A 22,586-nucleotide genomic window follows, 5' to 3' on the forward strand; every position below is an offset into this window, starting at 1 on the left:
TCTTCCTCTCAACACCTAGTTCCGTGCAAATTGTTTTGAACTCGTAATAGCAATCGTATCTCCTACCCTCAACAATTTCTGCATTTTCCAAGCAATACTCACCAATTAAAAACTCCGTATGCTCCACAAAGACTCTGAACTAATTCAAATGTTAGTCGCAAAATTTCAACGCAAGAAAACTTCTCCATTCGAACACATTCTGAGAGTAAGCTGTCTGTGCTTTTCCACTGGCTCAGTACAACTTTTTTTAAGTGAAAATTCCTGTCATAGAATAGTTTCATTCTCAAAAATTGTTTTGAAGAGCTATCATCTTGTTTGATACACCACTCACCAATCTTTTTTAAACTACCTACAGCTGTAGACGGAGTCATTTTTTGAACTAAATGTTTTTTCCATGGGTTCAGTTTCTGTATCGGAAAACATTGAACTACATTCATGAGTAAGAAAGCATGCCCGATACTAAAGTGTTCTCACTCTTCTGAAAACGTTTGCTTAATTGAACAAAAAACTCTCCCTTGGTCTCTTATTCGACTTTACCATCTCTCTGCGAATGTGGTAAGGCTGGAGACTGTGGGGATAATTGAAGATATTAGGTTCTACTATCTTCAATTGCCCCTCACTCGGGGCCTCCACCCGGAAGATGTATGGAATCTCAGCTTAAGCCTAAAAAGCTACAAGCTGGAACCACACATCTTCCTTGGGCAGTAACACACATCAGTCTTCTGAACTCCAGGTGGAAAGTGTAATTGCTACTCTCCACTTTGAAAAAAGCAAGTTGCTTTTCACAGAAATCAAACTTTTCATAAATGAATTAATTTAATATATCTTCATTATTTTTCTCCAATTAATTCCTTGAAGCTGGGGGTGTTGCACTCACGTTCACAACCGGCTCTTTGAGACTTGGAAACCGGCGCTAAATATATTACAGAAAAAGTTCTAAGAATTTTCTCAAAATTTTTCAGTTCTTCAGATTTTTTTTTTCAAAATTTTTTTTAATGATGAGGCTTGCCTGGGCTGACGACGACAAACATTACATATATGCTACTTCCCAACAAACCTCCCAACACAAAAAACATTCCCATGAAAAACGGCAAAAATTCAAGAAAACTACGAAAATTATGTATTACTGGACACGCAAAGTGGGGGGGGGAGGGGTGGGGACATTTGGTTGTCACTGTGTTCGCACCGGGGGGACACAAAAATTTTTCCAATTTTTTGGTAATATTTTGGCTGTCATGCCCAGCATTCCCGCCAAAACACCAAAAAACTACCAAAAATTTGGAAAAATTTTCGTGTCTCCCCCCCGTTGCGAACACAGTAACAACCAAATGTCCTTCCCCCCTGTTGCGTGCCCAGTAAGACACCTTTTTACTACTATGTTTTTTTACTTTACGTATGTTTTACGTATTAACAGTACTTCAGACTTTGCAGGCCGTTGGTATAGCCCTGATCAGACCAAGCAGACTCTGAATGGGGTCTTGACCAGACAACACAGACCGTGGGTAGTTCCTTGATCAGACCAAGCAGACTCTGAACGGGGTCTTGATCAGATAATCCTGACCGTAGGTATTGCCCTGATCAGACCATGCAGACTCTGGATGGGGTCTTGATCAGATAATCCTGACCGTAGGTAGTGCCCTGATTAGACCATGGAGACTCTGAATGGGGTCTCGATCAGATAATCCTGACCGTAGGTATTGCCCTGATCAGACCATGGAGACTCTGAATGGGGTCTTGATCAGATAATCCTGACCGTAGGTAGTGCCCTGATTAGACCATGGAGACTCTGAATGGGGTCTTGATCAGATAATCCTGACCGTAGGTATTGCCATGATCAGACCATGCAGACTCTGAATGGGGTCTTGATCAGACAATCCAGACCGTAGGTAGTGCCCTGATAAGACCATTCAAACTCTGGATGGGGTCTTGATCAGGTTGTCCAGACAGTTGGTATTGACCTGATCAGACCACGCAGACGCTGGATGGGGGCTTCATCAGATTTTCGAGACCGTTGTTTCTGCTGCCAGATTCTGTGCAGCTGTCGCGGTTTACCCCTCGAGCCCGACCCAAGTCCCTCTGATCAGGGCCGGCTTCAGTCGTTGCATTCTGGGTAATCTTTCGATTTTCAATTGTTTTTCAACGATTTTTTGCTGGTACTGCAATATCAAAGTATTTCAACAAATTTTGGTCTGCATTTCTTTGATATTCTGATCTAATTGAAACATTCCAATTCATAGGTATGCTTTTTGTAGAATTCCATTCTCAATTTTGGTTTTTAACGGGTTTTAATCATCATCATCCTCATCTTCTGGATATCTTCTACAAATCCATGGCTGCTCATCACAAACTATGTTCTGTTTGAACCACCCAAACGACAACTCAAACTCAATGGAGTCGTAACCAAAGAAATGGGCTATTCGTTTGTCCTCGTTTGGTGGTAGCATGAACACCGCATTATGGACCCTGCCCGTCTTCCGAAAGCCTCCCTGCCCGAAACCAAGCATTGTTATCACATTAACACACAGTTTCTTGCTGTATATAGCCTAAAAAGAAATTTGAAACAAAAATAAAATTGCCTAATATTGAGTTGCCTAAAATTAAAGTTTGTGACCACAGCCATTACACAATCCAAATTGAAAAATTTTAAACTATCAAGCTTTTGGAGTAGAAAACTGAAATACTGAAATACGAGAAGGAGTTTTTGATATAAATACGTCATACAGTTTTATCTGAGCAAAAAAAGAGGCACTTTTATCTTTTATAAAAAAATTTACTGCTTTTTATTATAGAAGTAACCAAATTAACGAGTTTTGGTTATTTTTGTAGGCATTTTCGCTTTTTCCCAAATTTTAATATCCCCATTTTTTTGGAGTTCCCATATGTTAAAATCCCAGGCTAACATTCTGAAAATTTGCAATTTTCCTTCGTTAACATCGTACTATTCAATCGCCTCAGCTTATAAAAATACATTTTTTTTAAAGATTAGTGCCCTATTAATGTGAATGTTTTGATAATGTTTGTGGAATGTTAAATTTTAATATAAATAATTGTACGACAGCATAAAACATAAGAGGATGGCCCTGGATTTTTTCAGGGAACTTAAATCTATATGCCATATGTTTGAAATTCTCCAGCGCCAGTTGATCTATTTTTCATACAATTTTTCAAATAAAATTTTTAGCTTGCTACGTAAACAACTATTATCTCAATGCAATAAGTGAAAATTTCACATCCCTGCCTCTGTTCTGGAAGATATTTTTCAGCTGTGAAACAAAACAATTCAAAAGGAATATACAACTTCAGTTCTAGGGCAGTACGCTTCTTGTGTATTGAATGATTTGTCTGCGCAGTTGTCTTCAGTATGAATATACTGACGTCATCAAACTCACATTTAATATTAAAAATCTGAGAACATGATTTTTGCGCGGCAATGAAGACTGATCAGCAAAATAGCGTAGAATAACTTTTTGAAGACTATAATTTTCTAATCAATTTAATTTTTCATGCAATGGGCAAAGTCTTTTTAATATCAGCTAATTTGCATCAAAGCCGCGTAGTTTATTAGTTACAACTATCTACGCAATTTAGATTTTACATTTTTCAAAAGCAGAAGTTGGAATCTAGTATAGACCACTTGTTGTAAGCGGGAGTTAAACTAAACCAACTATTATCATGCAGTATAAAATACTGGTAAATCAGGAAAAAATGGTGTAAATTGGTTCCTTAACAGGTACTTGCCGTACCAAAAAATACTTTTGGCTCTTTCAGTGTTGATTGGTTGTGCAAACAGCAACCAGTATGACACCAATTCGTAAAAATATATGTTTGATACTCGTGGTAGACATTGGGCAAAAAAATTCATACTTTAAAAAATTACTTTACAATTTTACCTCTATGGGTAATCCAACAGGGCAACATAGAAATCTGAAGAATCTGATTTTTAATTTTTGCCACTTTTAATAAATTTAAAAAAGTTTGAGCTAATAACTGTTTCTAAAAATATAAGACTAGATCGTTCCAACTTTTTTATTTTTGGTTTCTCCAGGGGACGCCTAATTGAGCCACGGTTGCAGACAGAAAAAGCCCATTCGTTTTATTAGCAAATTTTCTTAATTTTGTTTTATAGAATATATAACACTTTTTCTTTGTCTCTTTTCTCTTTATCTTTATTTTTTTCTTTTCTTTTCATTTTCATTTTTTTCATTTGTTTAAAACTAAAGCTTACGTGAAATTACTAGCAAGTTCAGTGTCAGCTTTTGTATAGTTCAAGATCTATACACTGTAATTGAGACCTAGATATAGTACACAAGCCTTAATGATTTTGACCTCATAGTCAAATTCACTCTTGTCATCAATACATCATTGATGCCCAATTAATTAGAGAACATCTATGCACTATTATGGATCTTTGCCCGAAACAGACCTTCAATGGCTAAGAGAAGAAGTGACAAAACAAAAGCAAGCAAAGAAAAGCAGTCGAATTTCAACACACAAAAAAACTAAAAAACTGAGAACTGATTTATTTATCTTAAACGCTTGTATCATCATTATTAATTCAAATAAGCAAAATGATTTCCTGAGTATACTTAAGGCGGTCAATGTGACATTCTGACGCCCAACGAAAAAGACAGAGGATCTAAAATTTCCTTCTCGAAGAATTTTTTTTCTCGTAAAAAGGGTAGAGAAGGAAATTTTAGAAAAAAACCCATCCCATCCAACACCCGGGAGAACACCCATTCCATCACGAGACGAGCTTCATATTTTTAACTGGGCTTTCTTATTTCATTATTATTTATCTTTCCCTGTTATTTTTTCGCCCGTTTGATTTTTCACCCCTTTCTTGCGACCTGAGAAATTTTTCCGGATATGACCAAAAATTACTGACAAAAATTCGATGTTTCAACAATTTTACCTTCTTGCATTTCCCGGTATTTCCGACCGAGCGCTTTAATATCCGTTCCCAATTTTACGAAACGAGCGTAACACACACGAGCGCACCAAACACGTTTCAACAGCATTCTCTTTGTTTTTATGTCCGGAAAAACAGCGACCTTATTCTGAACTATATATTTTTTCCAAATGCTATTTAGAGTCGGCATTGGTAGGGTATTCAGGTAGGTTTCGGTTTTTCGGGTAGCTTTCTCTGGTGTTATCATGTAGGTTTAAGTGGTATCTGGTAGGTTATTGAATACATATCAGGTAGGTTCCAGGTAGGCATATCCAGGTAGGGTTTTTTTAAAGTAATCGGTTAGGTTTTCAGGTAGGTTCCTCTGGTGGTATAAGGTAGGTTTCAGTGGTATCCGGTAGGTTATTGAGTAGGTTTCAGTTAGGTTGCAGGTAGGTCCAGGTAGGTATTTGGTAGATTTTAGGTATTCAGCTAGTTTTTTTTTCAGGTAGTTTCCAATTTGGTCTCTGGTTAGGTTTCAGGTAGGTATCTAGTAGGTTTTTAGATATTCGGGTAGGTTTACCAGGTAGGTTTTGCAGGTTCTAACAGACTTGCTGAAAAAATTTCGTAGCGCTTCGAAGAAAGAAGCTGTCTTTGTTAGACCGGTGAAATTCAATGGTTTTTACTAGAACTGGAAAATCCACAGGAAGTAACAACCAAACAATGATCTCCTCAAATTCGCAGACACAATACTCGGACGACAACACCGAAAGTCACGAGCAGGTCTCTGAAGATCCCCATTTAAAACGTCTGACCAACTTAAAGTTGATGTACGAAAGTGAAATCGAGTCGTGCATCGAATTTATTACATCCGGCATCGACTGCGGCGAGGACTCAGAAACAGTCGAGGAAACTCTTCTTGAAATCAAGGAACTTCAGGAGAAGTACGAACTTACAATTCAAGAACTTTTAGACAAAGCACCATCATCTGATGTAGAAACTCTATGCTCTCATTTGAGCAAACTCAAATTCAAGATACGGAAGATTACTTCCGCATACCGAAAATACAAAAAGGAACTTGTGTCCGCAACACAAAGCAACCAAACAAATAACATCCCGAGGGTGACCTTTGACAACAGCAGTTATCAAACTCATACTGAGGCATCCCTAACGACCAACATTTTCTCAGCACCCACTGAATACAGTTCTTACAGTGAATCCTTCCTTAACAATGCTGCACCCAGTAGCTTAATGGGAGATTCAAACACAATTTTGCCGCCGGCAAATTTGTCGCAACAACTCACCACCACATCTGCTGACGTATCAGGCACCAGCACCATCAACAATGCCTTGTCTGGAGTTACCTCTGGTGGCTTCAATTCCACTTCCGCAAAAATTGACGGCGCATTTCCCTCATTCCATGTTTCTCATCAGGCGGCCCAAACTTCTTATTTAAATCCGCCAATCAGAACTTCGCAACCATCCTTTACACTTCCAACAGTTGGTATTGTGCCTCAGACTCCTACCTCAATGTCTTCTTGTTTTCAGAAATTGGTTCCGAAGTTAAAGGCAACAAAGTTTGATGGAGATCCGTTAAGTTGGTTAAAGTGGTTCAGTGTGTTTCAAGCAACAATTGATCGTTCTCCAATGTCCTCTGCAGAAAAAATGATTCATCTGCAATCGCTCCTGATTGGAGGAGCAAAAGCACTGGTTGACGGCTATGGCTGCAATGGCAGTCTGTACGCACCCGCTTTAGCACGTCTGGAAGAACATTTTGGTAATCCGAACAGGATTGTCAATGCCTTCCTCGAAAAACTGTCACATTTTAGACCCCATAACCTGACAATCCCAGACAGTTATACGCAGTTCTCTGCTTTTCGTTTAACCCTTGTGGACACATTTCAGCAACTTGGATTCAACCATGACATACATTCCACTACAAATGTCAATCAAGCCTTAAACAAGCTTCCAACACCAGTCCGCTTGGAATGGAATAAGCACGTTTTGGAAAGAAGCTTACTTCAACCATCTCTGAGAGAGCTTTCGGAGTGGCTTCTAATCTATGCGAAGGCTTGCAGAGATTTACCCACCACTTGTGCATCAGCTCAACCTCCAAGCACTCATTCAAAGGCCTCTAACCATCTTTGGAAGGAATCGAATCAGCAAACCCAATTCAACCGTCCGTCCAACAGATCACACCAGGATCAACGCACAAACCCGTCAAATAGCTTTCAACCAAGCTCTGCGAAAGGTGTCGTTTGTCCAAACAACGGTAGCTGTCAGTATTTATACAAATGTTCTCATTTCCAAGATCTGTCTCCACTCGATAGACGAGAACACGTGAAAAAATTGAAACTATGTTTCAACTGTTTTGGTAGTCACCATGTACAACAATGCACATCAAAAAATGTTTGTCGCTCTGCAGACTGCGGCAAAAAGCACCACACAATGCTCCATGAAAGCTTCATTGCGAAAAATCAAGCAATCCAACCCTCTTCAACAGTTAAATCGGTTCAACTGCATGGCACAGGTCAAGTTGCTTTCTTACCAGTTCAACTGTCTAACGGGGAGAAAAGGTTTGAGACATATGCTTATCTCGACAACGGAAGTTGCCAGAGCCTCCTCCTCCAATCCGCAGCTCTGATTCTAGGTATTGATATGAACACTTTTGGCAAGATGCCTATTAGTGGCTACCACACAACAAAGGAAATAGATTGTTCTCCAGTGTCTTTAAAAATTAAACCTTATCAGTCTAATAAGACACCAATCCTCGTAAACGAAGTCTTGGCAGTACCCGATTTGAATATGAACCCTGTTAACACTAATGAGCTGAAAAAGCTTTGCAAGAAATTTGAACATCTCAATCACATTTCGTTCCCTAATGTTGATGAAAATAAAGTCTCAATAATCATCGGCATCAACAATCTGGAACTGATCCATTACAGTAAGGTGATTAAAGGCCCAAAAAACACGCCCTGGGCTGTAGAAACTCCTCTAGGATGGACATGTGCAGGTAAAACTAGCGTCACAGCAGACGAACAGAATCCAGTGTTCAAAACACAAATCAACTCTCATCCTCATCTAGACAATGAACTTTTCACAAAAGTACAACAGTGGATGAAAATTGAGAACTACAGTATAGCTTCATCAAAAAGGGCTATGTCCAAAAATGATGAAAAAGCTCTGCAAATCCTTGAGTCGACTACAAACTTTTCTGATGGTCACTACGAAATAGGCCTTCTTTGGAAGGAAAACGCCAAGTTACCAAACAACAGATGGCTAGCAGAAAAACAGTTAAAGCAATTAAACAAAAAACTCTCAACAAAACCAGATCTACAAAGTAAGTACGAGGAGACGCTCCAGAAAGATCTTCAAAATGGTTATGTTGTCAAAGTTGATCCAGCTACAGACAAAGAAACAGCATGTTCTTATCTTCCTCATCATCCCGTTTCAAATGAAAACAAACCCGGAAAAATCAGGAGAGTCACCAATGCATCCAGTGTTTTTCAAGGTCAATCCTTGATTTCAAACCTTTTGACGGGACCCGATTTGTTGAGTAATCTTGTGGGAGTCATATTAAGATTCCGCGAGCAACAAGTGGCAATTTCAGCAGACATTGAGCAAATGTTTATGCAAATAAAAGTTGCTCCCTCTGATCGTGCGTTTCTTCGGTTTCTCTGGAATCACAATGGCAAAATCGAAGAGTATCAATACACACGTCATATCATCGGCGCAACATCTTCCCCATGCATAGCGTCCTACGCTCTTCGTCGTTCAGCACGTGACAATCAGGACAAATTTCCTCAAGTTTTGCACGTCATTGAGCGTAATGTTTACATGGATGACCTATATATCTCGACAGCAGACGTTGAAAGTGCTGTAAAGATTATGAACAGCACCAAAGAGTGTCTTTCACTTGGTGGTTTCAACCTCACAAAGTGGAACTCTAATTCAGACGAGTTCTTGAAAAACGTCGCAAACGAAAATCTTTTGAAGCCTGATCAACCATCACCTCAACCTCAAAAAGTTTTGGGTTTACCGTGGAACGCGAGCACGGACGAGTACATCATTGACAAAAGGCTTTTCAAAAGGTTCCCCAATGATCAATTCACAACACAGAGGAAACTTTTGAAGTTCGTCGCTTCAATTTTTGATCCCCTTGGAGTTATAGCCCCTTTAACAATCAGAGTGAGGAAAATATTGCAAGCGATTTGGAATAAAGGTCCACAATGGGACGCACCTCTGGACGTCCAGCAGTTCCCAGACATTCTCCAATTCAAAAACGAACTTCCAACTTATCAGAATATCAGCATTCCACGTGCCCTCTTCCGTAGAAACACGAAAATTCAGTCAACAGCTCTTCACACGTTCACAGACGCTTCAGAGTATGCTCTATCAGCAGTGTCTATCTAAGAACTGAGTACGTTGATAAAACAGTTGATGTAGTGTTCATGATGGGCAAAGCCAGAGTAGCTCCGATCAAGAGGATGACTATTCCAAACCTGGAGTTGCAAGCAGCAGTGTATGGTGCGCAATTAGCTCAGTTTATCAAAGAACAGCAAGATTTGGAAATCGGAAATTACTTTTTCTGGTCCGATAGTACAACTGTACTCCATTGGTTGAGAACTCCAGAAATGCGGCATCGAATTTTCGTTGCCAATAGACTAGCAAAGATTCTCGACGTCTCTTCATCTCTCAATTGGCGCTACATCGCTTCTTCTGATAATCCCGCTGATGACGGCTCAAGAGGCTATGAGGTTCGACAGATGAATGCAACTTCTCGTTGGTTGAGTGGACCATCATTTCTCCGCTCCGAAGAAAAAGAGTGGCCTTGTCAAGATCTCTTGAAGCATAACCCACTGGTATTCTCAATACAGCCAATGGAAGCCCCTAAACCGTCAACTGAAGGGTGTGTAATAGATATTACACGTTTTAGCAACTGGAATCGGTTGATAAGAGTGACTGCGTACTGCTTCTTTTTCCGCGACCTTTGCAAGAAGCGAAGCAAACATTTGGCTCTCTCTCATCATACTTTTGCGTACAGGTATCTGATCCAGGTATCGCAGATTGAAAATTTTCCAGACGAAATATCTGCTCTACGTAAGGGAAAGGAAATTTCAGCATCAAGTCGTTTGAAAGACCTTTGTCCGTATGTTGACAATAATGATCAGCTCCGCGCCAAAGGTCGGTTGTCCAAGGCAATGGTTTTAGAGACTGCCCGACACCCAATCATTCTGGATGGTCTAAACCCAATTGTGAAGCTGCTCATCAAAAATTTTCACCTTACTAACACTCACTCAGGAGTTGAACAAACGCGCTGCCTCCTTATGCAATACTATTGGATTTTGAAATGCCGAGCTGTCGTTAGGCAGACAGTCCGCCAATGCATTCCTTGTCGGCGAATGATACAGGAAATCCAGCAACCTCAAATGTCTGATCTACCATGCGAGCGGTTACCAAGTGAGCACCACTTTGTCTTTGCGACGACAGGACTCGACTTCATAGGTCCTTTCCCCGTATCTCAATGCGGCAGACACGCTACACGCTACGTACTTCTGTTCACCTGCTTGGTGGTAAGAGCAGTTCACTTGGAGATAGCAGAAAACCTGTCTACAGACTCAACAATGAATTGCATCCGCAGATTCATTAGTCGCCGCGGAAAGCCAAAAAAATTTCTCTCCGACAACGGGAAATCTTTTGTCAGCTCTTGTTCGGAACTAAAGAAAGGTATCGAAGCACTCAGAGCATCAAAGGAATTTGCCTCAAAACTCCATATTCTTGATATTGAAATTGAATGGAAGTTTAAGCCTCCCCTTGCACCACATTTTGGTGGCAGTTGGGAAAGGTTAATTCAGGTGTTCAAATTGTCTTTGTACAAGGTCATTGGATCTAGAACACTGACACAAGAAACGTTGTCTACCTTCACTTGCGAAATAGAATCTAACATGAACTCTCGTCCCCTCACATACACTTCGAGTGACATTAATGATCCACTTCCCCTAACACCAAACCATTTTCTTTTGGGCAGACCCACTGTTAATTTTCCACCTGGTGTTTTTTCCGAGAGAAAGATTACAATCTCAAAGTCTTGGAGAACTTCACAACTTTTGGCCGAACACTTCTGGAACAGATTTCTTAGAGAATATATCCCAAACCAGCAGAAACGTTCGAAGTGGACTAAAGGTTGTCCGAATTTACAAGTAGGCGATCTAGTTTGGGTTTTAGAGGATTTCACGCCTCGAGGTCTTTGGCCACTGGCCAAAGTCATTGAAGTATATCCTAGTTCGGACCAAATTGTCAGATCCGTTAAACTAAAAACCGCATTTGGGGAAAAAATTCGCCCTGTTGTCAAATTAAGCAAAGTTCTAGCTGACTAATTTTTATCATTGATTCAAACACTAATTTACAAGGTTCGCCTCTTTGTAAGTTCTGGTATTAGGAAAAGAACAATTTTTCCATGACAATTTGTACTCAAATTCTGCTTTTTCTGCGCGGGTAGAAAACTTGCTACACCGTAGCAACCTGTTACTCCCCTCAGAGCATTCGGACATCTATATTTTGACCTCCTCATTAAATTTTCTGCGGACCCGCAGTTTTTGCGAAATGTTTACTTTATTTTTTTTCGTTTATCGGTTTATTACGCTTTTTAACCGCTTATTCTCACGTACTTCATTTATCTTCGCGAAAACGCTCATTGAAATCCGTAAGTTGATTTTCTTGCGTAACGTCAGTTATTCGTTTATCTCGAAACTTGTTTCTTTGTTAATGGGTCACCAAGTTTGCATTTTCAACCAAGAATTGTCTTTAATTTTATGGACTTACCTTACTATTCTTTGCAATCCTGCAAATTGGGCCGGCTTTGTCATCAATACATCATTAATGCCCAATTAATTAGAGAACATCTATGCACTATTATGGATCTTTGCCCGAAACAGACCTTCAATGGTTAAGAGAAGAAGTGACAAAACAAAAGCAAGCAAAGAAAAGCAGTCGAATTTCAACACACAAAAAAACTAAAAAACTGAGAACTGATTTATTTATCTTAAACGCTTGTATCATCATTATTAATTCAAATAAGCAAAATGATTTCCTGAGTATACTTAAGGCGGTCAATGTGACAACTCTAATTCTCTCCGGTGAAATCGTGCGTTTTTATGTGATGATTAATCACACAATTGTTTCGTGTTGAAGAATGCCTCTTGTAAAAAATCACAATAGAGCAATTTTTCCGTGTAATAATTTACTCGTCTTCTTGTGTGCGAATGACTGATTGCTGAAAATTCCGGATCTCTATAGCATTTTTTAAAAGTTGTTTTGAGCTGTCTTCATGAGGAACCTTTTGTTTTTATTTTTGAGACAGTTGGGTTGGGCCTTCAACTGCTCAGAGGAAGACAATAAAAGCAATCTAACAATTGAATGTTTCCAAATGCTTTTTTGGTATCAGTCCTATCAAAAACAGGTGTTGTAATCTAAATTGTCGCTAGACCCACTTATAACTCAAATTTGAGTAAAAACATATAAAAAACAAGAACAGGTCTCAGTTGCAAAGTAATAAAACCCTTTACGGAGAATCTCTACAGGGTATTTGAAGCGCAATCAATAGTAAATGCCAAAACCTCTCTGTCAACAGCCCCTGCTTTGTTACGTTACCCCGTTTCCCAATCTGTTTTGAAATTCATAACTGCTCTGCCAGGGATAATTTTTTTTTGATATATTTTGGTTTATGAGTGACTAGAACCAAGACTTTACCCAAAAACCAAAAAGGGCTTTAAAGTGAACATTGATAAACCCGTGAGTTTTTGTGTAATTTTTCATGAAAAATTGCATGAAACTTCACAAAAAAATGTTATCTTAAAAATTCATGTAATTTTTCATAACATTTTTGTAATTTGAAGCTTTTTTGTCGCTCTCTTACCAAAAAGTTTGTGTGTTAACACACAATTTCTTATGTGATCTCACACGAGAAAGTTTAAATGCGTTGTTTTCATTTTATACCACAGGTGTTTTATTAAGAGCCTTGTTGTTTGACTTGAGATCGGCTGCATTTTAGTTGGAAACGACCGGTGAAACTTAATTTTGATAAATATGAGTTTTGTCGGCAATGGTTGATTCTTTTACTATTCAGTAAATGCAAAAGCTGAGTAATAAAAAACAATAATCTCAAACAGTTAAGACAAGAGGGGAGTAAAATTTTTTCGATATTATTTCCCAGTAAAAAATCACAAATCGACAAACCCCAAAAAAACGAGAAGTTACCCGAACAAGGTTAAGGTGACGTCCTCTTGATGAGAAATCCAGAAGCAGATCCATGTAAGCCAGAGGCGACACTCCTTTTTTAGAGCCAAACTTCATGTACATTGACGTCTGGTATCCACAGCACGAATCCATCCCTGTATAATCACAAAATTGAACTTTTCCCTACTGGTCAAGTATGTGATTATCGTGTTTGGACCTATACGAGTATGTTAATTTATTGTGACATGTCCTGTCTATTTTTATAAAAGCCTGCAAGAAAGTAGGAAAGCAAAAATCTGAATATTTTGTTTTTTAAATAGTTAAGTATATTAATATATAGTAAAGCCTACGAACACGCTAAGTAAAGTTAAAGTGTTTTTTTTGTCATATTTACCTGAATAGTTCAGGGAAGTTAAGTTATTTTGAGGTAAAATAACCTCATCTTCAATAAGTGTGAATAAATGCTTGTTAAAAGGAAACTTGCGCATGCAAAGCCATGTGAAGGTGAAACTTACCTGCACCAATTAACAAATTGATTACCATTCAGAAGAATTACCTACCGAAATGATATGGTTTTATTTGATAAAATCGAAGCATTAACTTCCAATAAAATGAAAATCGAGAAAAACTGTTCTAATTCATCTTTTTAAATGGAAGAAGGTTTCGATAAAACTTCTACATGATTTTCCACAAACTAGAAAGAATTAAACTGAATTATGTTTCAAATTTTTATTGTTGATTTCATTTTATAACAGTTTTGTCATCAATTTATATATATATGGGTTTTGGTCCAAATTTTTACGATAACAGAAGAAGAGAGAGAATGTGACGCTGCAAATTTATCTCACAGATTTTTTTCATTTTTATTATTAGCATTTGCTTTTCAAAAATGTATAAGGTAAACACTGTTATAATCCTCAATTTTACGTGAATCTGAGACAACCTGGTGCTTTGTATTCTTTTTGTAAATTATAGGTTCATTGAAAAATCACTAAGTTTGTCGACAAAGAATTGATGTTTTTCCTTGTATAATTTTTTTTGTATGAACCCTGTATGAATACTAAGAAATCATACAAATCATATATGACCTAATATGATTAAAATGAAAATTTTTTTTTCAAGACAGTCTCAACAATTGACTATTCTTTAGTATCAGTATGGTAGAACATAACGAGTGGAGCCTATTGAGAGTAGGTTTTAATTTTTGTATGATCCTTCTATGACTACCAAGAAATCATACAACTCATATATGACCTAGTACGATTACCTGGAATCATATATGACCTAGTATGAAATCCAAGAAAGATGTTTGATCGATTACCCGGGTCGTGAAAAACTCAAACGCCAATTTATATATGATCTCACAGGAGATATGAACATAAAAACTTTTCAAATTGTCAATTCAATAACTTGAGTAGATGATCCCCACACGTTGAGCTCAAAATGAAATCATATGGCATAGATATGGATTATCATAAGTGGTATAAATGTATTACAATACGCTTAGCAAAACAAAAATTTTGATCAGCAGAAGCATGGTTTTTGTTGTGATACGAATAATTATCTTGTTAGATTTTCAGAAGTTTCAAGTCCTTTTGCTTAAAAGGTCTCTTTCTGCAGAAACACAGGCTTTTGTTTGAAGAAAAAAAAAACAAAAGTTCAAAAACAAACAAGTTTTCTAAAAACGGGAGCAAAAAAGTTAAGTCAAAAAATAAACAGCGATCATATGGGAGGAAAAAACCAAAAAAGTAAAAAAAAAACATAAAAGATCATTTTTCAGACCTCACAAAGGCGAATGGCAAGCAAATGTCCTCTCCAATGATTTTCTAACCTGTCATTCTGCGACTCTTATTGTAATATGAGTGTCAAGCAGCAAAAAAACTTCATTTTCAAAGCCATTCTGCTGGAAGCCAAGGCTTGCAAATTTAATTTTTGCTTAATTTCTTAAGTGAATTAAAAACAAACGGTGACAGATTTGCAGAACTTCTGCAATGAGAAAACGTTTTTTGACTTTATCAGAAGTTATCAGACGTTATTTGATTTCTGCTCAATTAAATTTTGGGAGTTTTGAAATTCCGCAGTACTCTACCGACCCGAACTTTTTTTTATCATATCGCCATCAATACTTTAAATTGTTTTTCACGGCAAAGTTATTATTAATTATGGTTGAAGCTTTCTAATAATTGAGTTGCTTTAACTACTATTTCTCGGAACCCAAAAGACATAAAAAAACTTCATGTTGTTGATTCGAGCATATTGAGTTGATGTAGAGCATGTATCAATTATTTTTTTTTAACTTTCCAATTTCTTGTGAAGAATTTCTTTATACTTTTCCGAAGTCTTTTTTACATAATTTTACAGAAAAGAATTCATTGAAAAGCAGGAAAAACTGATTTGATAAAAAGGTTATTTTACGAAAGAAATAGATGTGATTTAATTGGAAAAGATTTCCATACAGAAAAAGAAACGGTTCTGGACAACTGTTAGACAATCCCGAGCTCAGTTTTTCTTGTCTCCGTGATCTATACTCATTTTGGTTAACTCATAAAAAAATTTTCTTTTGTTTTTGCTAATTGTATTTGCGCTAGTAGTTGGACATAGTCCGAAAAGCCTTCTATGTTTTTCAAAATAAAAATTTTGTTAACAAAAATTCTAAACTTTTTTGATCGTTGGTTTGCGCTAATAGATTACAAAATGGCATTTTCTTGTATGATGAAATTCTAATAAGAATTAAAAGGAAATCAATTTGATCACAATTTAATGAGAACTTATCAAGAAAATGACTATTTATTTACATAGTCATCAGACATGAAACCGCGGTCTCCAGTCAAAAGTACGAACAATTTATATCACCCCGCTTGGTGAAACAATAAGTGAACTAAATTCAAACAACACTAAACTCGGATGACATTCAATTAAAAGAAAAATAAAATTGTCATGACCCTATGAGTTTTTGCACCTTTAGAATTTTGAATGATTACAATTTTTTTAAATGTAGAGTTAGAAAATTAGTTTTTATTCACTGTTTTTGTATTATGTTCAATATCTTTGATTATTTTTTTCTTCAGCATCAGGTTTCAACAATTTGATACGTAGATCACGATTTGAATCACACGTTTATTTTTCATTGGGATTTCTTGGCGAGCACGTTCCAATAAAAGTTATGGTTGTTTCCGCCATAGGATTGTTATATCCCTCAAAAGACCTGGTATACTCTACCAAACCCTGTGTGTTATTGATTCAAATCTTTTCTCTTTAGTGCTCTCTTGCCGTTTACTACGTCTAGGACTTGATGAGATATCTGAATCTCCGGACGTATCGCTAGATGTCTTCGCAGCTCCTTTTTGTTTGATCACGTGTGTATTGTGCTGCGCGGATGATTAACTGGGGCCTGTTTCTTGTCTTCTCGGGTCATTTGTTTGTACTTTCTAGTGGTGCTAGGTGGGCGGGTTGCAGTTTATCGATACGGTCTTTGAAAACGTCATCGTACATTGAGTTGTGCTTCTGTATGCGCATTTTCAGAGTCGTGGCAGCTTGTTGAGATACAGGATCTACCGGGAACAAAGATCACATTATCGCTGAACGGTAAGCAAATCCACAATTGATACCAATCTTCCAAGGCGGAACATTTTGATTTATAGTTATTATTCCTTTTTTTACCACAATTGCGACAACGGTTCTTTTTTTATCTTGTGATTACCTTTCGGCGTTGCGGTTGCAGTACTGACGTTGTTACCCAGGTTGAGGTGCGCGACCCAAAGTGGATATGTCCAGACAGGCCCAGACGGAAAGTGCCTATGTCCAGACCGTCCCAGACTCAAAGTGCCTATGTCAAGACCGTCCCAGACGGAAAGTGGATATGTCCAGACTATCGTGCGTTCAAAACTTTTCGTGCGTTCTTCGTGCGTTCGAAGGCAAATATGTCCAGACCATCCCAGACCGAAACGGTATATGTCCAAACTTTCGTGCGTTCATGTCCAGAGCATCGTGCGTTCATGTCCAGACCATCGTGCGTTCATCTGTGTTTCCAGACCGTGTAATTTTGAACGCACGACAACCCCTTCGTGCGTTCATTTCGGTCTGGACATATCTGGTTTCGGTCTGGGACCTCAGCCTGGGTACTTATTTTTTGTGTTACAACGTTTTTTTAGTTTGTCAGCAGTTTTTTTGGATCGGTTGTTTGTCCTACTTCAATTTATGCGTTGTTGTTTTTTTATACCAGTTAAAATACTAGTTGAATGGGTTTTTAAAGGGTTTTGTCTGGATTTACGGTTTCATGAAGTAGATGTTTTCGTTTGTCAAATTCCATCATATTTGTAAAAGAAAAATGTCACGAACAGTTGATTCCTCTAGGTGTCCAATCAGCAGTTTCAGATTGTTTTTTAAATGTTCCATAGAAGATTTCTAAGGCCTCTCTTTTTAGTTGTTTCAAATAGAGAGCACATACCGATCGAAATTGTTGTTTCGATTTCCGATGAAGGATTTTTCTATCGCATTCCAGTACTGTTTAGTGGTTTGTCTCTCAAGTTCGAGGTGTCGATGATTTGATCCTTCGTCGCTCTGTCCAAATTGAAGGTTAGAGCGTCGAAGCTGTTGCCATATACTCTCCATGGTTTGACCTCACAGAGTATGCCGATTTCATCAATCTTTTTGCAATTCTTTCAACTTGGCATTCTAGTCACTCTTTTCTTTCAGATCGTTGTGTATGCCCCTCTACTAGCTTTTCTCATTTGGTTTTTCCGGGAAAATGAAAATCGCTGGTAGGTCATGTTGTAATTCGTTCAATTAAATGTTTTCTTTGGTTAGGAGAGCCAATTTCTTTCGCAATTTTCACTTATCCTTATTGAACAGTCGGTTTGCCGTGGGTGTTTTCAAGAAAACTCCAATAGGAAGGGTTGTGTTTTGGATACTCTTGCTGACTGCGCCATGTATTATTGTGTAGAATACACTTTAGAATTTTCAATTGCAAATATCTCCTCTGGAATTTGATGCAGATTTTGCGTCGCAAATGAGTATCTCACATACTGACAAATCAGTTTAATTTCTTTCTTTCATCAACTGGATTTTTATGAGCTGATAGTCAAAACAAGATGTTCCGAAGAACTTAAAAGGAAATCAAATTGATCACAATTTGATCAGATAAAATTAACAAAGTGACAATTTGTTTTCAGCGGGATCGGATGTGAAAACGCAGTCTTCTGATTAAAGTATGAAATATTTAAATAACCTGTAGAGATGAAACAATAATTGAACTATATTAAAACAGCACTGAATATTGATGACGTTGAATTTAAACAAAATAAAGCCCGATATTTCACATCCGTATGATACAGGTCAAGAAGCGATATTTAATAAAGCCGTTGTTATTCACTGGACAAACTACAATTTAGTTTTTGTGAAACTCAGTAAAAACTGTAGTTCGGAAAGCTATTTGAGTTCATTCATGTAAGCTGCGTTATAGCAAGCATTATAGCAACATATTATCGGCAACACGTGTAAGCATTAGAATTGTACAAAGCAACAAGTGAAACTTAGACGGCGAGATTTTTTGATGCTCATTTAACAGGTTTTTTGTCTAATGTCATTGACGTCAAATCAGTTCGTAATCAGTCAACAATTTTCTAGAAAACCTAAAAATATTAAGCCGAAAACCACATTAATCGATACATATCGTGGTTATTTTTAATTAAAATTAGGTTAAATGAACTTTTTCGGAACTTTCTATGTATATTAGAACGTATTTAATTCTTATTTTAAAGTATAGAAATACTCGATTCTGATTAGGTGAAATTCGTCATTTACGAACATAACGAGTGGAGCCTATTGAGAATAGGTTTTAATTTTTGTATGATCCTTCTATGACTATCAAGACATCATACAACTCATATATGACCTAGTACAATTACTAAGAATCATATATGACATAGTATGAAATCCATGAAAGATGTATGATCCATTACCCGGGTCCGGAAAAACTCAAACGCCAATTTATATATGATCTCACAGGAGATATGAACATAAAAACTTTTCAAATTGTCAATTTCAATAACTTGAGTAGATGATCCTCACATGTTGAGCTCAAAATGAGTTCAGATGGCATAGATATGGCTTATCATATGTGGTATGAATGTACTACAATACGCTTAGCAAAACAAAAATTTTGATCAGCAGAAGCATGGTTTTTGTTGTGATACGAATAATTATCTTATTAGATTTTCAGAAGTTTCACGTCCTTTTTCTTAAAGGGTCGCTTTCTGCAGAAACACAAGCTCTTCTTTGAAGAAAAATACAGAAGTGCAAAAACAAACAATTTTTCTGAAAAACGGATCAAAAAATTTAAATCAAGAGAAACACAACAATTTTATGGGAGCAAAAAAACCAAAAATTAAAAAAACATAAAAGATCATTTTTCAGATTTTACAAAAGTGATAGGAAAGCAAATGTCTTCTCCAAGATTTTCTATTCTGATATTCTGCGACTATTTATTGTAATATGATTGTCAAGCAACAAAAAAATCGTCATTTTCAAACTCATATTTCTGGAAGCCGAGGATTGCGAGAATAATTTCTTCTTTAATTTTTTTAATGAATTATAAGATAACAGTGACATGTGTCAGAACTTCTGCAAAGAGAAACTATCAGACGTTATGTGATTTAATTGCTCGATTAATTTCCTGGAGTTTTGAAATTCTGCAGTACACTGCCGACCTGAACTTTTTATCACATTTTGATCACTACTTTATAATTTTTTTACGACAAAGCTTCTTATTAATTATCGTTGAAGCCTTCTAATAATTGAGTTGCCTCAACTACTATTTTTTGGTACCCAAAAAACATAAAAAACTTATGTTGCTGATTCGAGCATATAGAGCTGATGTTATGCATGTATCAATTAATTTTTTTAGCTTCCAAATTTCTTGTGAAGAATTTCTTTAAAATTTTCTACATTCTTTTACCATAATTTTCCAAATACGAGTTATTTGAAAAACCAGACACACTGATTTGAAGAAAAATTTACACAGGAATGGCTATGATTTCATTGAAAAACTTTTCGATAGAGAAAAAAACGGTTTTGGACTACTGTTAAACAATCCGAGCTCAGTTTTATTGTCTCCGTGATCTATAATCATTTTGTTAAAAATATAAAAACTTTTCTTTTATTTTTGCCATTTAAGTTCGCGCTAGTATTTGGACTTAATCCGAAAGGCCTTCTATGTTTCTCAATAAAAAAAAATTTGCTTACAATAATTCTAATTTTTTTGACCGTTTGTTTGCGCTAATAGTTAACGAAATGACAATTTTTTTCTAAGGTAATATGTTAACAAGAGTTAAAAGGAAATCAAGTTAATCACAATTTAATCAGAAATTATAAGGGAAACGAAAACTTGTTTACAACGTGATAAGAGATGAAACCGTTGTTTCCAGACAAAAGTACGAACAAATTGAATCACTCCGCTTGGTGAAACAATAAAGCAACGAAAATAAAACAACGCTAAACTAGTATGACCTTCAAGTCAATTAAAAGAAAAGTAAAAATCTCTTGACCCTATGATTTTTAAAAACTTTATAGGATTGTTATATCCCTCAATAGACTTGATATATTTTCCCAAGCCCTGTTTGTTGTTGATTCAACTCCTTTGTCTTTAAAGTTCCCTTGCGTTTGCTGTGTTTAGTACTTGATGCGATATCTGAGTCTCCCGACTTATCACTCGATGTTTTTGACGCTCATTTTTTGGGTCTCATCATAGGTTTAATGTGCTGTACAGATGAGGAACTATAGCCTGTTTCTTGTCTTCTTGGATAATTTGTATTCTCTTGTGGTGCTTGGTCGGGATGCAGTTTATCAATACGGTCTTTGAAAACGTCATCGTACATTGAGTTGTGCTTCTGTGTGCGCATTTTTAGAGTCGTGACAGCTTGTTGAGAGACAGGATCTACCGGGAACAAAGATCACATTATTGCTAAACGGTGAGCAAATCCACGATTGTTACCATTTTCCGAGGCGAAACATTTTGATTTATATTTATTATTCCTTTTTTGACCACCGTTGCGGAAACTGTTCTTTTTTACTTTGTGAATATCCTTTGGCGTTGAGATTGCAGTACTGACGTTGTTACTTATTTTTTGTGTTACAACGTTTTGTAGTTTGTCAGCAGTTTTTTGAATTGGTTATTTGTCCTAATTCAATTTATGCGTTGTTGTTTTTTTATTCCAGTTAAAATACCAGTTGAATGGGTTTTTAAAGGGTTTTGTCTGGATTTACGGTTTCATGAAGTACATGTTTTCGTTTGTCAAATTCGATCATATTTGTAAAAAAAATGTCAAGAATAATTGATTCCTCTAGGTATCCAATCAGCAGTTTGATTGTTTTTTAAATTTTCCTATTCTCTATCGCATTCTAGAACCTTTTAGTACTTTGTCTCGCAATTTCGAGGTGTCGATGATTGGATCCTTCGTTGCTCTGTTCCAATTGAAAGTTAGAGCGTCGAAGCTGTTGTCTAGCCATATACTCTCCATGGTTTGACCTCACAGAGTATGCCGATTTCTTCAATCTTTTTGCAATGCTTTCAACTTGGCATTTCTATTCACTCTTTTCTTTCAGATCGTTGTGTATGCCCCTCTACTAGCTTTTCTCATTTGGTTTTTCCGGGAAAATGAAAATTGCTAGTAGGTCATGTTGTAATTCGTTCAATTAAATGTTTTCTTTGGTTAGGAGAGCCAATTTCTTTCGCACTTTTCACTTATCCTTATTAAACAGTGGGTTTGCCGTGGGTGTTTTCAAGAAAACTCCAATAGGAAGGGTTGTGTTTTGGATACTCTTGCTGACTGCGCCATGTATTATTGTGTAGAATACACTTTAGAAGTTTCAATTGCAAATATCTCCTTTAGATTTTGATGAAGATTTTGCAGATCTCACTTACTGGCAAATAAGTGATCAGAAAAATGCTCAAAGTGACAATTTGTTTACAACGGGATCGGATGTGAAAACGCAGGTTTTATTAAAATTTGAACAATTTAAAAAACCTTTGTAGACAAAACAATAAATGAACTATGTTAAAACATTACTGAATATCGATTATTTTGATTTCAATCAAAATAAATATTAATGTTTCATATCCGTAAGATATAGGCCAAGAAGCTATTATTTAATGAAGCTTTTGTTATATACTGGACAAACTACAATTTAGTTTTTGAGATTAGTAAATGATCGAACTTTTCCTACTGCCTGTAACGTGAGATATCCTCTAGAGTCTAAGTAGTCCCATAGAAAGTTTTTGGTTACTTTCTACATCCGACGTGAAGAGTTAGATTGCTATTTCATTTCAGACGTATGATAAATATTGGTTAAATATCTAACTTTCAGATCAAATAAAAGTTGTTTTCATAAAATTTCTGTCTTCCCTCTTTTTTGTCTAAATCTGAACCACCACTGATTGCCTGAAGTTGTCTTCTTTTGTGCCAGTTCT

The 22,586-nt window shown here is 36.8% G+C and overlaps 1 protein-coding gene across 1 annotated transcript in view; it reads right to left on the bottom strand.

The window, feature by feature from the left end:
• Positions 1-2,211: 2,211 nt before the first annotated feature.
• Positions 2,212-22,586, bottom strand: part of LOC142348662 (uncharacterized) — a 74,649-nt gene continuing 54,274 nt past the window's right edge. The window contains exons 4-5 of the mRNA XM_075400094.1: positions 13,142-13,275; positions 2,212-2,543 (exon numbers count right to left, since the gene is read on the bottom strand). Of these exons, the coding sequence (XP_075256209.1) occupies positions 2,286-2,543; positions 13,142-13,275 (392 nt within the window). The 3' untranslated portion in view covers positions 2,212-2,285. The remainder of the gene's footprint in view (positions 2,544-13,141; positions 13,276-22,586) is intronic.

Source organism: Convolutriloba macropyga, chromosome 10, assembly GCF_964194025.1.
Source record: "Convolutriloba macropyga chromosome 10, txConMacr16.3, whole genome shotgun sequence".
Lineage (NCBI taxonomy): Eukaryota > Metazoa > Xenacoelomorpha > Acoela > Convolutidae > Convolutriloba > Convolutriloba macropyga.